The sequence below is a fragment of the Phalacrocorax carbo genome, chromosome 3 (assembly GCF_963921805.1).
Source record: "Phalacrocorax carbo chromosome 3, bPhaCar2.1, whole genome shotgun sequence".
NCBI lineage: Eukaryota > Metazoa > Chordata > Aves > Suliformes > Phalacrocoracidae > Phalacrocorax > Phalacrocorax carbo.
Window position 1 is genome coordinate 71,118,825 of NC_087515.1, and position 15,697 is coordinate 71,134,521.

Below are 15,697 nucleotides of genomic sequence, written 5' to 3' on the forward strand. Positions count from 1 at the left end.
TCCAAGACATCTGTCTTTAGAATGACAAACAGGAGGCAGTACCATGGGATTTCAAAGGCTTCTCTCCCTCCATGCATCCATCAGCATCCTGACAGCCAAAGGCATCCCATTTCCTTCCCTTTGGTTTACTTAGTTCATGTAGCAGTCACCACACTACATGAAACAAGCAAATGGGAAAAGCTTCTAATTTAGCCACAGGCTGTAAATTGGAGAGTGCAGCTGAACAAAAACAAGCTGTAGCTTCAGCTTTTGTAGCTTGTTCATTGAATTCTCATTCATGAATGACCTGTTCAACAGTTGGAGAACAATTGTATTTAAAATATTGGCTTGTATTTGTTCCTATGCTTATTTGCTCCTGCGTTCCCTCTGCAGACTGCCTAGCATTAACCAAACAAGTTAGACCAGTGATTCTCCCTGTTGTGAGAGAGGTGCCTACCACAGATAGGGCAAATTGCTCTTTGGAGTGACATCCCTGCTTCAATTGACTGTGGTAATCTTGATTGTTCCTTTAAACTGCAGGCCTGATTATATGTGCTGTAGGTATGTGGTATGAATACCATCTGTGACTTTTTGCGGCATCAGTGAGGGGCCCAAAAATGTAAATATGTTTCTCCTCATGGTACAACTACTCCTTTATGACAGATTTCACTTCTATTATTTCAATGATGCAAAGGGTTTGAAGATGCAGATACACTCTCCTACCTACCAAAAAGCAATCACATGTTCTGTCATATTCCCACATAACGGAGGGAGGCAGTTGATGATGGTCTATGAAACTTGTGGCAGCATAGAAAAGGTGAAGGAAAAGGTGAAGATGGAATGACCACTTTTCCTGGTTTGGATGGGATAGAGTGACTTTTCTTTCTACTAGGTGGTATAGTACTGTGTTTTGGATTTAGTACGAGAATAATATTGATAACACAGTGATGTTTTAGTGGTTGCAAAGTGGTGCTTACACTAGTCAAGGACGTTTTCAGCTTCCCATGATCTGCCAGGTGCACAACAAGCTGGGAGGGGACACAGATGGGACAGCTGATGCCAACTGACCAAAGGGATATTCCATATCACTAAAGCTGGGGGAAGAAAGAAGGGGGTCCATCAGTGCTGGTCACTCTTAAAGTACCATCTGCTAAGAGCATGAGAGCAGGCAATTCCAAAATGTAGGAAGTCAAGCAGGTGAGGCAGAAGGCCAGCTTGGCTGAGCAGGAATATTCTTCTAGAAATAAGGCAAAAAAACCGAGAAAGTATATGGCCAGTGGAAGCAAGGTCAGGTGACATGGAAGGACTACAGAGATGTTGTTCGCCACTGTAGGGAGGAAATTCATGCAGCCAAAGCTCAACTGGAGTTGAGGGTGGCCAGTGCTGTGAGGGACAATAAAAATAGATTTTTCAAATATGTTAATGGCAAAAGGCAGGCCAGAAATAACACTGGCCCATTACTTGATGAACATGGTCACCTCACAAACAGGGACATAGACAAAGCAGAGACATTTACTGTTTTCTTCACCTTGATCTTCAACACTGGTGATGGGCTCTGGGACCCCCAGAGCCCTAGGCTAGAGAACCATGACTGTGGGAATGATAGACTTCCAATCAACCCTGATCTTGTGCGGGACTTGCTGCTCCAGTGGATCCCCATAAGTCGATGGGGCCTGATAAGATTCATCTGAGGGTACTTAAAGGGCTGGATGATGTCATAGTGAGACCTCTCTCAATGATTTTTAAATGGTCTTGGGAATCTGGAGAGGTCCCAGTCGCCTGAAAGCTGCCAAATGTTGTCCTAATCTTCAAGAAGGACAGCAGGGATGACCGCAGTAGCTACAGCCTGTCAGTCTCACTTCTGTGCCTGGCAAAATTACGGAGATTATTCTGACGGTTATTGAAAAACACCTGAAAGACCATGTAGTCATCGGTCCCACCCAGCACAGGTTCATGAGGCAAAAGTCCTGCTTAACAAACTTAATTTCTTTCTGTGGCAAGGTTACCCAGCTAGCTGACCAAGGGAAGCCAGTGGATGTAATCTTTTTGGATTTCAGTAAAGCTTTTGATGCTGTCTCTCACAGTATCCTCCTGGACAAAATGCCCAGCATGCAGCTGGATAAACACGTAATGCCGTGGGTGAGCAATCGGCTGATGGGTCAGGCTTAAAGGGTTGTAGTAGATGGGGTCACACCAGGCTGGTGTCCAGTCACTAGCGGGGTTCCGCAGGGATCCATGGTAGGGCCGGTACTCTTCAACGTCTCCATAAATGACTTGGATGCGGGACTGGAAGGCATACTAATTAAGTTTGCTGGTGACACAAAACTGGGAGGAGCTGTTGACACTCTCGAGGGCAGAGAGGCCCTGCAGAGAGATCTAGACAAATTAGAGAGCTGGGCAATCACCAACCGTATGAAGTTTAACAAGGCCAAGCGCTGGATTTTGCACCTGGGGCACGGCAGCCCTGGATGTACATACAGACTGGGGAACGAGGGGCTGGAGAGCAGCTCTGCAGGGAGGGACCTGGGGGTTCTGGTTGACAGCAAGCTGAAGATGAGCCAAGTGTGCTTTGGCAGCCAAGAGGACCAATCGTGCCCTTGGGTACATCAAGCCCTGCATTGCAGCTGGCTGAGGGAGGTGATTGTCCCACTCTACTCCATGCTGGTGTGGCCACACCTTGAGTACTGTGTGCAGTTTTGGGTGGCAGTATATTAAGGATACAAAGAGTGTCCAGAGGAGGGCCACGAAGTTGGTGAAGGGTTTAGAGGGGAAGCCGTATGAGGAGGGGCTAAAGTCACTTGGTTGGCTCAACCTGGAGAAGAGGAGACTGAGGGGAGACTTCATCGCAGTCTACAGCTTCCTCACAAGGGAAGAGAAGGGGCAGGCGCTGATCTCTTCTCTCTGGTGACCAATGACAGGACCCGAGGGAATGGCAGGAAGATGTGCCAGGGGAGGGTTAGGTTGAATATTAGGAGAAGGTTCTTCCCGCAGAGGGTGGTGGAGCCCTGGAACAGGATCCCCAGGGAGGCAGTCACGGCACCGAGCCTGACAATATTCAAGAAACACTTGGACAACGCCCTCAGACACATGGTGTGAATTTTGGGGTTGTCCTGTGCAGGGATGGGAGCTGGACTCGATGATCCTTGTGGCTCCCTTCCAACTCAGGATATTCTATGATTCAATGTGTGAAGGGATGGCGTTTGCCCTCCTAAGTAACCATTATGCATGATGGAGCCCTGCTTTCCTGGAGAAGGATGAGCACCTGCCTGCCCATGGGAAGGAGTGAATGAAGTCCTTGGTTTGCTTTGCTTGCACGTCCAGCTTTTGCTTTACCTATTAAACTGTCTTTATCTCAACCCATGAGTTTTCTCACCTTTACTTTTCTGATTCTCTTCCCTATCCCACCAGGGGAGAGTGAGTGAGTGGCTGTGTGGTGCTTAGTTGCTGGCTGTGGTTAAACCATGACACCATTGTGTTCCAGAGAAAGATGCAGGACATATTACACAAATGGTATGTGCAAAACTAACCAAATTTATAGCTGAGGTGCTGGAACTCCTTCCCTCAGGAGGCTGTGTTTGATAAAAATGTTCTTAGTTCAAATATAGGAGTACATGCTCAAGAAGAAAACATTGTAGTGGGCAATGAAACATGATGAGACCACTTCTGGCTAAGGAAGTCCCTCAACTGCAAATTACGGTCAGGATTTTTGAGCAACCACAAACTTGATGTGTTCTTATGTGCCTGTATGGCACATAGATATAGAAGTAAGCATCAGATGTTCTTCATTGCTGGATATCGATATTGGGCTGGATAGACCTGGTACCTCCTTTCTTTGTGCTGTGTTACACAAGTGTAACAGATAAGTCTGTGTTGGTGGGGCTGCAGCTTACACTGCGGCTGTGGTGTCACCCTTCAGCTGGGGGGAAGAGACCTGCCAGGCTGCCCAGGGCAACAGCCTCCAGAGATGCATTCAAGCCCAGCCTTGATGCAGAAAGGTGGTTGCAGTCATTTTCAGCCATCTACCTCAGCCTTAGTTTCTGTTTCTTTCCTATCTTTCTCCTGTCCTGGTAGTGTCAGAGTTTACAGCCATGTTCACCATTCACCGAAATGGGAAGACAAATAAAGAAGCAGAATTAATAGCCAAACGTTTGCTACTAGTTTCTCTTTGTCTTTGTTTAAGAGATTTTTAATCAGGGATAGCAGCGGAGGTATTACTTCTCTGCAATGCCTTGCTAAGCAGATTGTGAAAAGCATTTGGCACAGAAATAAAGTGGCACCTGAGCATATTCTGCACTTCAATAGTGCCTTTCATCTCAGAAGCTCAAAGTTATGAAGCAACACGCCTGTGAGTTTGTCCCTGTCATTACTTCCTATTTTGAATATGGGAAACAGAAGTATGGAGAGGTTAAATAACCTGCCCAGAGGTGGAAGGCAGCCTGTAACAGAGCTAAAAATAAAACGCTTTTCTACCTATCCCATATGTTTGTCAAAATTTCACATCTCTCACAACTGATGAATTTAATATCATCTTTTAAAAGAAAATCTTTGTCATGACCTTTGTGCTTCCTAGGTCAGGCCCAGGATCCCAGAGTGGATTGTTGTTTGGCACTGAGTTTATTGGCACATAATTACTATGCTGTATTGCTCATGGACAGGTATCCCCCATCCGTGGCACTGTCTTCCTGAAGGTTTTCAGTAGTTCAAATAGAATCTTGAATTCAAGCATTTATGGGAGGTGTGAAATAATTTTAAAGGGTTATCTAGAGCTTTAGCTCTGTGCCAGACATCCTGAAGAGCTGGGCTTAAGGGAATATGCAGCAAAAATCTATTTAACCTAGTTGCAATTTCTTTTGCTTTGAAGTTTACCTGGAAACAATGCCAAGAGAAAAGAAGACAGTGTATGCACAAGTTGGATCCTTGCTAGCAAGAGATAGTGCAAACGTCGTACTTCATGGTACTCAGGGAACAGTCAGACAGGCCATATTTATTCTCTGATTGCCTTGCCATTTTGTTATGGCAGGTAAATGCTGCTTCTTCTCCCTGTCTGGGTCTGCAAAGGAGTCTTCTGAATTAGGATTTCACCATGGGACACAGACAGAATTGGTGATTTTCTCTAGGCTGGGGTTTCTTTCCAGCCAAAGCTGTCCCTTTAGATAACAAGCCAGTCCCCTTTCCCTCAACAGAACCTGCAAGGTGAGTGCAAAATTCCCACTTCAGTAACCCATGTTTCTTTTTTAATTGCATACAGACAAAAAGCCTCAGGAGGATGGTACTTTATTGATTAGATTCCAGGGTTTTCCACAAAATATCTGTATATTTAATAATATTTTCAAAAACACATAAAATTTTCTTTTAGTAAGGCAGTAACAGCTTATAGCAGGGAGCCAAACTGCTACTGAGGAAATGCACATAAAAAAAACATTTCAATGTTATTAAAAATACTGTGCAGTCTTTGAAAAATGCAGGCCTAATATGATTTTGGAAAATATTGAAGAACTCCAATAAGTTTACAGGCATTGAATGCCTTCAAGTAATGATTGTTGATGACATTTTCATACTTTGTTTTTAATTGCTGCAGCTAATAATGCTAATGAGGTAAGAATGACAATGGCTTAGCCATACCAGTGGTGATAGCAAAAAAAGGAGAGAGTTGAGTTGGCAGCAGCCCTGCTGGGTACCCGTTCTGCCTTGTCTTTCTCAGGTGGAGACCCAAGGTGCTCCAAGCTTCAGAGTTCCTCCTCGCTATGCAGCCACAGGGAACACGATGCAGAAGACACCTTTAGGAGTGACAAATGACTGACAAGAAAAGTAGCAGGGGAAAAGCTACCCTTGTCTGACCCTTGGAGATGGGTCCTGCAATTCGGCTCCAGTGAACCCAGCGTCAGAGCACTACTTGGGACTGTACCAGGAGGGAAAGCAGCTCCCTCTTTAATCCTTGATGCAGGATTAACCCAAAGCAGGCTGTTCTCATGAAAGGTAGTGCAAACTTGTGCTTTGATTTAGGGGGTCTGCTGCTGAATTTATTTGATGTGTGAGTAATTAAAACCTCTAGACTTGCTGATTCAGCCCTAGTTATGACCCTGATTTGATCACTGTATTGTTCCATTCCTAATCTTTTAGTGAGGTTAGAGCAGGTTAATCTTAGTGAAATGTTTGCTTAATTCTACCCTCGCTCATTTGTTCTCTTAATAAAATCTGCATAAAGAATGGTGAAATAGTAATTCTTTCAGCTTGTTCCAATTGCTCTGAGAGCAAAGCTAATTCAGCTGAAGCAGTTTAAGAGTAACTTCATTGTGTTTCTACAGTTGAGGCCCTGTGCCAACATAAGATGAGGTACCTTCTCTGCTCTGGAGCAGTGTTGATATGTTCCTCTGGTTAAAATCTGGAACATGCTCCTGCTTGGCTTTTGGGTGTTGCACAACTATTTGCCTAGTCTCATGCCTTGCTGCCTGCTCCTGCCAGGCTTGGTGTTTCTGGGTCTTTCGCTCCCCTTCTGGACTGCTGCTGCTCCCATAGCCCATTAACAAAGCAGAAATGGAATTGAGCGTATGGGTGTTCGGCCATGTCCATCATGAGATGCAAAAGGCTTTTTTCTGTTGTCTCTGTCTCATCAGAAAGGCTTCCTCTGTTGTCTCTGTTTCATCAGATCTGGAGTTAAATGCCCCTTTTTGTGTGACCCAATATGGTTTTCCTTATGAACCTTTGTGACTGGCGGTGAGGCATCCCATTTTTACAGGTATGGGTGGTCCTGAAAACCAGAGATCTAGATTTCTTCTGTGATGTCTGTGAATATGGAGGTGGATAAGAAGACAGCAGTGTCTTTCTGTTCTTCACAGACCACTTCAGAAGCTGGGAAAGCAGGGCAGGGGTGTGGAAGTGTTTGTTTTGGGTGACTGGTTTTACCAGAGGATCTTTCACAGCTGACAGGTTTTTAGCACACAGAGTGAACACCAGCTGCCAAACTGTATGCAAATACAAGCCCAGCCTCACCCCTTACCAGGAATGGATGCTAGGCAGGGGTTGGGGGGGAGCAGAGTAAAGCTTTCTTCTGCTATGCTAGATGTCCAGCAAGTCTAGGGGAGGCAGTGCACTGTGGGCAGGAGGGGTGTCTTCATCCCTCTGTGCCACAGATCTTGCTCCGTAGCAGCATGCAGGGGTGAGGAACTGAAAAAGTGAAAGAAGAGGCTATGGGAGTTGAAATGCAGCTAGGAGATCTGAGGTGACCTCAGACCAAAGGGTCACATATGCAGGAAGCTTTAGCAATGGCTCTGGGACATATTCCACTTTTCCGGAAAGCTTTTCTTTCACTCACTCAGTGTGTATGAGACGACCCCATCTGTGAAAGTACTGAGGAAGTTACGCTTAGGCATCTTCCTCTGCAATATAAATACTAAATAACATAGCATCCGTAAGGGTTACATTATTTCTCAGAGGAGCACGACAGATGGATTTGTTTCTAAAATGGACGGAAAAGGCGAGAAAACATGTCTAAATGGAAATAAAAGAATCTAAAATTAAACCTGAGCGGGGGGTGTCTGTACGGACTGCAGCCCCCGGCAGTCACAGCGAGCACTCGGCACACGTCCCAGCGGATGTCTGAGCAAAGTGAGAACTAGAATCATTCTTACTCTCTGCTACACGCAGTGTCTCAGTAGAAATTAAAGCTGCTTTAATTTTATGATACCTTCAGGGGCCAAATCTGATCTGAACGTTATTGCAGTGTTGGGATGACTCACCCACAGAAGTTCCCTTTTTCTCTTTTTTTCTGGCCATACTTCCCGACCTCACCAGAGGTGAAGCTGCGGAACCTGAGCTTGAGCTGGGTTTATTGCACTGGGTAGGGGTTTGCCCCAGTACTTCAGAGAGATGCTCACAGATGGGTAAGATGGCTCTTTGGCTAGAAGAGGAGGCCTGGCTGAGGTCTTCTAACATATGTTATAAGAGCCTCAAAACAGGCAAGATGATGACAAGAAAAAGTTCAAAGAAGCACGACAGTCTGTGACTTCTGAAAAACAGGTAACTCCTGCCACAGTGAGCAGAAAACAGTACCATATTGGCTGCGGTGCTTTGCTGCCAGGAATGCCTCCTCACAGACCACCGGAGAAACCTCTCAAACGTGCTCTGACTTCTGCGCTTGTTTGGTGAACCAAGTCACAAGTCCCTTCCTCACTTTTTACATATATCGTGCCCTAAAGCATTACAGAAGACAGAAAAAAAATGTTTTAAGCCCTTGGAAGAGAGGGCAGAATAATATTAAATGGGATTTTGTTTTGGGGGACAAGAAAACACTCTCCTCCAGCTCTGTGGATAGTGAATGCACTTAATGGGAAAGTAGTATAAAGTTCATACAACTAAAAACACAAGACCTGTTTGTGACATACCTCTGCTCCACATGCCTGTCCCAAACTCTTTTTACTCTCGTGCCTGCCTTCCTTGCCTCCACAGAAAATAAAGACAACTGAAATGAGCATAGTTGGAAAGACCTCCGAAGTGTGGTGTGATTTTGGCACTAAATCTCCCCTTGACATCTCACAGTGGCACTGTATTGCCAATAGATTATAGGGTTACAGCTATTTTCTACGCAGGAGAACAGACAAAGTAATCCCCACCAGCCCTAGCAATGCTCTCAATCAAATAAAACCCCTTTAGCTTCCTGTGGCAGAGCTCTTTCTAGGATTCATGTATATTTTATCAAAGTTACATGCAGTTCTGATACTTGTTTTGAAAGTGTTTTAGTATGAATCCCAAGGTGTACTGAAATGTGGCAGTGGCCTTTTTTAAAAAATCAAGGTTAGAGTAGAAAAAAATAAAATGGCTTGACTCCATAGCGTGTAATAAGAGCAAATTCTGCTCAACAGGCTTCTATTGATACAAATAAGCAGAAGAAACACAAACATACATCTATATGAAATCATTTCACTCCTTGTAATTGTACCCTGGGAACAGCAGGGACAAAGAGGAGCTCCACAGTTTCACCTCTCGTAAATGAAGGTCCTCAATGATCTAAAGCTATTTTTTTAGCCAGAAGTGCTTTTACAAGCTAACATAGAAGTCAACGCAGAAGAGCTATACCCTCTGTGGTAACCGATTACTGTGAAGATAGTTAATAACAATCCAGAATAAGAAAAACTCCAAATGAAAAAAAAAAATAAAAAGCTTGTGTTTGCCAATTGGGACTTTTGCTTTTTTTGTGTCTTAAGCTGTAAGGAAAAAAATTTGCAATGATCTTTTCAGAAGAAATTAGTATGTATTTTTAAGGCTGCATTTCATGACTCCTTTGTCTGTCAGGCATTTGCAAATTTTAGATCAAGAAGGATGGACAGAAAGCTTGTTCTGGCTACAGTATTATGAGGCATTTAGGTTGAAGTCAGCAAGAGCCAGCATAGTGGAAGGCTGATTTAAAAAAAAAAAGAATTCATTTTGTATGTAATAAAGCTTTAGTACTTACAGCTGTCCTCTTCTTCGGTAATACATTTCACAACATAACAGGCATAGATGAAGCCCGCCAGCTGAAACAAAATGTAATAGTGTTAGATGTAAAGCAAAAATGATAGAAAAAAAAGAGCTGGTTTAGAGAAGCAACAACAGAAACAGAAATAACAAAATTCACCAGACTCTCTTTGATGAGATAATGATAATTCCTTACAACAGTTTGGTAATTTTAATAATAAGCACTTTCTTATTTTATGTGATTCTTTTGGAAATAATCACAAAAAATTTGCATTTTTCTTGAGAAATGCACCCTTCAGTAAAACTTCCAAAAAAATTGATAAAATTTTGTCCAGAACAGAATTGGCTTCTTTTTAAATATGGATAACCAGAAAACCAAATGGGTGGTTGGGTGGATGGATGTTTAGCCACTGAAAATGTAAATATTTCTGTCAAAATCAGATTTTTTATCCAACAAAACCTGATCCTTTAGCAGAACTCTTTAGCAGAACGTTGCCAGCTAAACTGAGGTTGAATTCAGTGCAATTATAACCTGGCTTTATAGTGATATTTTATGACTTGAAATTAGGGCTGTGGATTAGCGGGACTTGTCCCCATATCTGCAATAGCCCCCAGGTCTCAAGACATATGTAGCACTTTGGATAGGTCTGGATATGTTTACTTCAGCATCTCATGCTGCAGCTGGCAAATTTGTATCTTGCTCCCTCCATCCCTCTCATAGCATGGCCAGAAGTGAATTGTAAACAGAAGCAACAGGATTTAAAGAAAATTAAAATCTGGAGTGGTTCTCAAGTACCATGGCAGATTTCTTATCTTACACTATCACCTGAAAAAATAACAAAAGGGAATAAATGGCCACAGGCCAAGTATCATGTAGTCCTCTGCTAGTCCTTCCACCAAGTTCTAGCATCTCTGAGAAGTTACACCAGAAGCAAGAGAACAAATACTGGAGCAGCAGCATGTGCCATGTGTTTCATGTTTTCCACGGCTTCCCTTACATGTAGGTCTGGAGAGTTTTCTCTACTGATGGCCAACAAACCATTTTTCATCCTTCAGCTCATCACTGAATTTTGCATGGTAGGACGTCAAAAGAATTTAGGTTGTTTGATCTCTTTGTAGTGAAAAGTGAGCCGTGTTGTCGAAATGTGTTATTATGTACAGGTCACCTCACAGAGATCTTTTCATGAGCTGAAAACCCAACTGTAGACTTTGGAAATTAGTTCTCTGTATGGATAATAAAAGTGCCTAAAGGCAGGACCGAGCTCTCTGTGTGCATGGTGCAAAACCCATAATCTCTGGCTGAAGGAGATGATGATCTTAATTTCAGACAAAGTAATCAGTGGGTCAGACAGTAAAAAGGGTGAAACCTGAGAGAAGGCCATGTATTGTTATGAATGCTAGTTAATGCAAATGGATTTTTTTTTTCATTAATCCAAGGCACACCTACAATCATTGCAATGTTGTGGGTTCTTAGAGCCCTTAATATTACCTGTACACATGAAATGCAAATAAATCCATCCCATTTCCTAGTGCTTTCATAACTGAGGCAGTGACCATGACTAATTTACTCCAGCTCTTACACAGATATTCCTGGTATTTCTTTCAGTTTTCTATGTAGAAAGATCTCCATAACTATGAATGCTAGCTTCTAACATCTGTATGGGTGAGAGATGGCTAAAGGAAAAAAAAGAAGGCCAACCCCAAGACTTTTCTGAAGAGATCAAGACTTGATTTGGAGATCACACTGCAGTCAGGATATGTTCCTGTTGGGAGCCCAGAAGCTGCATTACAACAGAACTAAATCATTAATTTTGTCATTTATTATAAATCTGCCTTATAGTGCTGCTGGGAAGTTTTTACACCTGGGAAGGATGAAATATTCACCACTGGACACAAGAACGCACTGTACCAAGAACAGTGGCATTCAGCTAATATCAGCATTTAATCTCTGTTTTATTGGATCAGTCTTTCCGTTGGTTTCTTGGCTTCAAGACAGAAGGCTAATTTGCTCCACTGACTTATGCCCTGCATATCACCATTGACTTCAATGACATTACATGAGGTTTAATTCAGCAACAAATTAGGCCCAGAAAGGTTGTTCATAAATGATTCCATTCTTCGATGTGAACCTTGGCTTAATAGTTTCTCTGTTCTCTTTTTACAGATCATCAGATCCAAGATAGCTGAATAGTTGCATCTCTAGTAGGCGACTGCAATGGCAAAGCTTTTCTTGTAATACAGTTCTGTACTTTATTATCTGCTAAAACACCAGAAGTTCACAGTATTAACTATAAAGTAAGTAACTTAAAGTTATAACTTCTCTCACAAAGCACAGCAAACAAACTGTATTACAAACTGTGCTTACAACTGATCTTTTAATTGTATTCAGTTGCATCCCTTAAATGTCTAGGGAAATCCTTTGATATATAAGTAAATCCTACAGCATTTCATCAGATGAGCTTGCTGATTAAAAGAGTGCCTTAAAGCTAGAAATTGTTCTGTTCTAAATACAAATGGAAGTTTGTTTCCCATGAGATAATCAGAGTTCATAAAATAAACCTCCCCTTCTCCCACATTTATCCAACCCTTTGCTCGGTACACATAATAATTTTGTTTTAATTTGAACATAACATTAGGTTTTTGTGTTTTTTAACCAAGCAATTTATGAGTTCTGATCCAGTGATAGCCATTCAAGATTTATCTTCTAATTGCCTCGGCGGCAGCGGGCGTACACTCAGAGCTGAGTGTGGCAATTTTTACTCTGAGGATGCTCAGCGGCCCGAGCCTGTGGTGACTACAGAGACCTCTGGGCTGGAGACCAGGAGCATACTTCCTCCCTGGTGGAGTCAGATTTCCTGTAGGAAGGATGCAGCCCATCTATGCATGTAGCAGAACTTTCCTGGGGACCAGTCAGCTAATCAGTGTTAATTAATGAATTCCCACACGGATGAGGGGCTCTCACAAAATTTACCATGTTTGTTACAGTGCAAGATGCATTTCTTTGACTTTGTTTCTCTAAGAAAAACACACTGTGATGTACCTTTTTACAGCACAAAATAAATAAAATAAATTCTAAGCAACACATTCCACTGAACGCACTCCTCCTCCTGGAGAAGAAGATGAGAGGAAAAAAAACAAACCCAAATGATAGAGGTTAGTCACATCGCTTAATATATTCCTGGGAAGGCCTCAAACACAGCAGTGCTGAGTGCAGTAAGAGAATTGCACAGAGCAGAGTCTTCCTGATTCAGTATCTCAGAAAGAAGAGAATGAGCCTGACTGTCTCAGAAAATCAGTTTAGAAGTTGGAAAGCTAGCTTGGAAACTTGTTTTTTTTAATCCTTTTTTTTTTTTTTAATTAACTGAGCTTTTTTTTATAAACCATGTAGCGATAAAAAGAAAGAAGTGCAATGAACAGAAGACCAGATCTGGATCCCAGACCCATCCAGATTAGGTGTCTACATCTGTCCCATTCACATTTTAATGCTGTAGTATGGGCCTCCAGAGGAGAAGGAACCGTTAACAACACTCCTGCTCATTTATACATACAGTGATTAGTGAATGCATATTTTTATAAGCCTCATTTTCTGCAGCTTGAAAAATATCTGCTCTTTACAACTTTCCCTGATATGTCCATATGAGAGTATAAATGAACACTGCTCTTTCTAAGAAAGACACTTTGCCCGTCCCTGCACCAGCTCCCTGAGTGTTACTTTGATGGCATCTGATGGCCATCTTTGTATACAATGATCTCAAACATCTTTTAAAATTTTTAAAGGTTTTTTTAATCTGTAAACACCTTGATAAAACCATCATTCATTATGCCAAGTCAAAAATGAAGACAAGCAAAAGCCTAAAATAAATCAGCAATATAACAGCACCACTGAAGGTCTGGCAATGAGATTAATTATAGAATTATGTTAATGCATTTTATTGCTTTATTATAGCCATATAAGACAAACAAAAAACTTGACAGAATATTCCCTGCCCAAGTCAGCAGTGTCCTGTTACACTGCTAGACTCTTAGATCCTGAGTTTTCTGTCCATGTGCTTCTAGACTTGCTCAAAATGTCAAGTCCTGTGGTCAAGCTTAATCAGAATCAGTATTGATCAAAATCCTGTCTTGCTATTTCTTCTCACTTCTTTTATGGAGATGAATGTTTTCATACACTGCAAATAACACCACATTTGGGAAAAAAGCTATTATATGAAACCCCATCACTCCTGGTCAAGGGCCCCACCTTTCCCTCTTTTAAAGTAATATCTATATAGATAATTATTAGGAGTTATCTTTATTAAGCCGGACACCTGAGACAAAAGAATGACAGCAAAGAGAAACAAAAACTAAAAGTGGGTAAGATATGAGTGAGATAAAGTGATGAGGAGAAGGCTCAAGATGAAGATGAATGAGTTAAGGGTTATTGAAATAGCACATGGTCTTGGCTTCACTGAAAAAGCATGTTTTATTCTATAACGGGTCTTTGTCAGGAGAAATGGACTTCAAATTTAAAAAACACAAAACCATTATGTTTTCCTATGGGAAGATGCTAAAATATCTTCTGAAACAGATAATTCTGAGGCTTGTGTGTTTATTTTTCATTACTAAGTTTTTGCAAGCTTCTACGAACACTGTGGTTTTAAGATCTTAGCAAAAAATTAATGGGTTAGTTCAAGCAATAATAATACAGAATTACACGGAGGTTAATTTTGGCCGTGGGAACTTATATGGCAAAGCTGTGACATTACATGTTTACCCATGTGCAATTTAATAATGTTTCTTAAGCTTACAGGGGCTGCACTTACAGAGCCTTCGTAATGCTGTGCCTTTAAGGAACCTGCTCAAGCAAGGGGGTTGGAGAAGATGGTCTCCTGAGCTCCCTTCCAACCCCTACTGCTCTGTGAGTCTGTGATTCTGAGAACAGTGTTTCTTTAAAACGGATTTTTGGAGGGTGGATGTATATATGTACATTAGACAACAGAAAAACTGGAGAATTACTATCTAGAAAGCTTCCAGTATATTGATTCTCAGAAAAAAACCATACTCATTATGTAGCAGAAAAGTTGAGGCAGAGACCTTTCTCTCAATATCTGTAGAATTCAGTCAGCATCAAGGGGGTTCTAAAACCACCCCCTGCAAAAACCCTTTCAAGCATGATGCCACTGCTTGCAGCAGTGCAGCATCAGTGAGTGAACATCATTGCTAGAGTTTAATATAAAACTGAAGCTATGTTCCATGGAAACTACTCTGTTGAGGTACGCTTTGATTTCTGCTTACATTTACCATTATGAGAACTCTGTCAGTCCTCCAAGTTCAACTATCTTTTATCATAAAAGGAGCGCTGGAAAACTATTGATATCAGAACAGATTCCTGATGGAGAATGTAGACTATGTGGCCTTGTGGTCATTTATTCTACACAATTAACTATCTGTGTGCTGTCTGAAAAGAATGATTCACTAGTATGGCCAAATAGCTTTATTCTGTGTAATAAAATAATTATTAAAAATAAAATCTACTTCAATAAAATTATTATTTAAAAAGCCAAGGTTAAACTACCATGTCCACAATAATATCTAGTGGACAAACATGAAATTTAAAATCAAACCAAAACAAACCCATAATTTCTTAGTCTATGTAATTGTCAAATTCTTTTTCTTTCTTTTCTTAAGCTGAAAATTGCCCCAGAGATTTGTGCTTTTTTTTTTTTTTTTTTCAGCAGGCATGGTAAAATATGAATCATAAATACAGATAAATCCAAACACATTGGAAAATAGAAGTGTGATAAAAATTGCATTTATTTCAACCAATGCATCACAGTCTTTTTTATATCAGCTGTCTAGAAGGTGCTTAGCATAGAGTCTTTCTTTATTTCACAGTGGACTATTCAATTTTCTGGATATTTCCTTTTTGTATGAGCATTTGAAGATCACCATGAAGACCAGCTAGAACGCTTTCGTTTGAAATGCTGTTGGGCGCTTGAGAGCGGTTCTATCTTGTTCAGGGCACCCATTCCCTTAGCATCTTCCCTGGCAAGCTTTTTCACCTGATGAATTGAAGAGACCACAGGGGCACTGAAAATTACAGCACTGTGGCTTGTCAGATATGAGCTGTGCAAACCTTTAGCAACATTAGAAAGCAAGAGATACTTACCTGTTTTGAAGCTGTGTTACAGACACTCAGCTTGACCCAAATTTCCTGAAAGTTTAGTGAGACTTTTCTGTAAATCTGATCTAAAACTTTCTACAAAACTTCCCTCTTCCTAGGTATTTC

General features: G+C 41.5%; 1 protein-coding gene across 2 annotated transcripts in view; it reads right to left on the reverse strand.

The window, feature by feature from the left end:
* Positions 1–15,697, reverse strand: part of NKAIN2 (sodium/potassium transporting ATPase interacting 2) — a 549,848-nt gene that overhangs the window by 19,655 nt on the left and 514,496 nt on the right. For both annotated transcript variants that reach the window (XR_010372212.1, XM_064447366.1), the window contains exon 5: positions 9,428–9,488. Coding sequence is in view for 1 of the 2 variants with exons in the window: in XM_064447366.1 (XP_064303436.1) it covers positions 9,428–9,488 (61 nt within the window). In the remaining variant the exon portion in view is untranslated. The remainder of the gene's footprint in view (positions 1–9,427; positions 9,489–15,697) is intronic.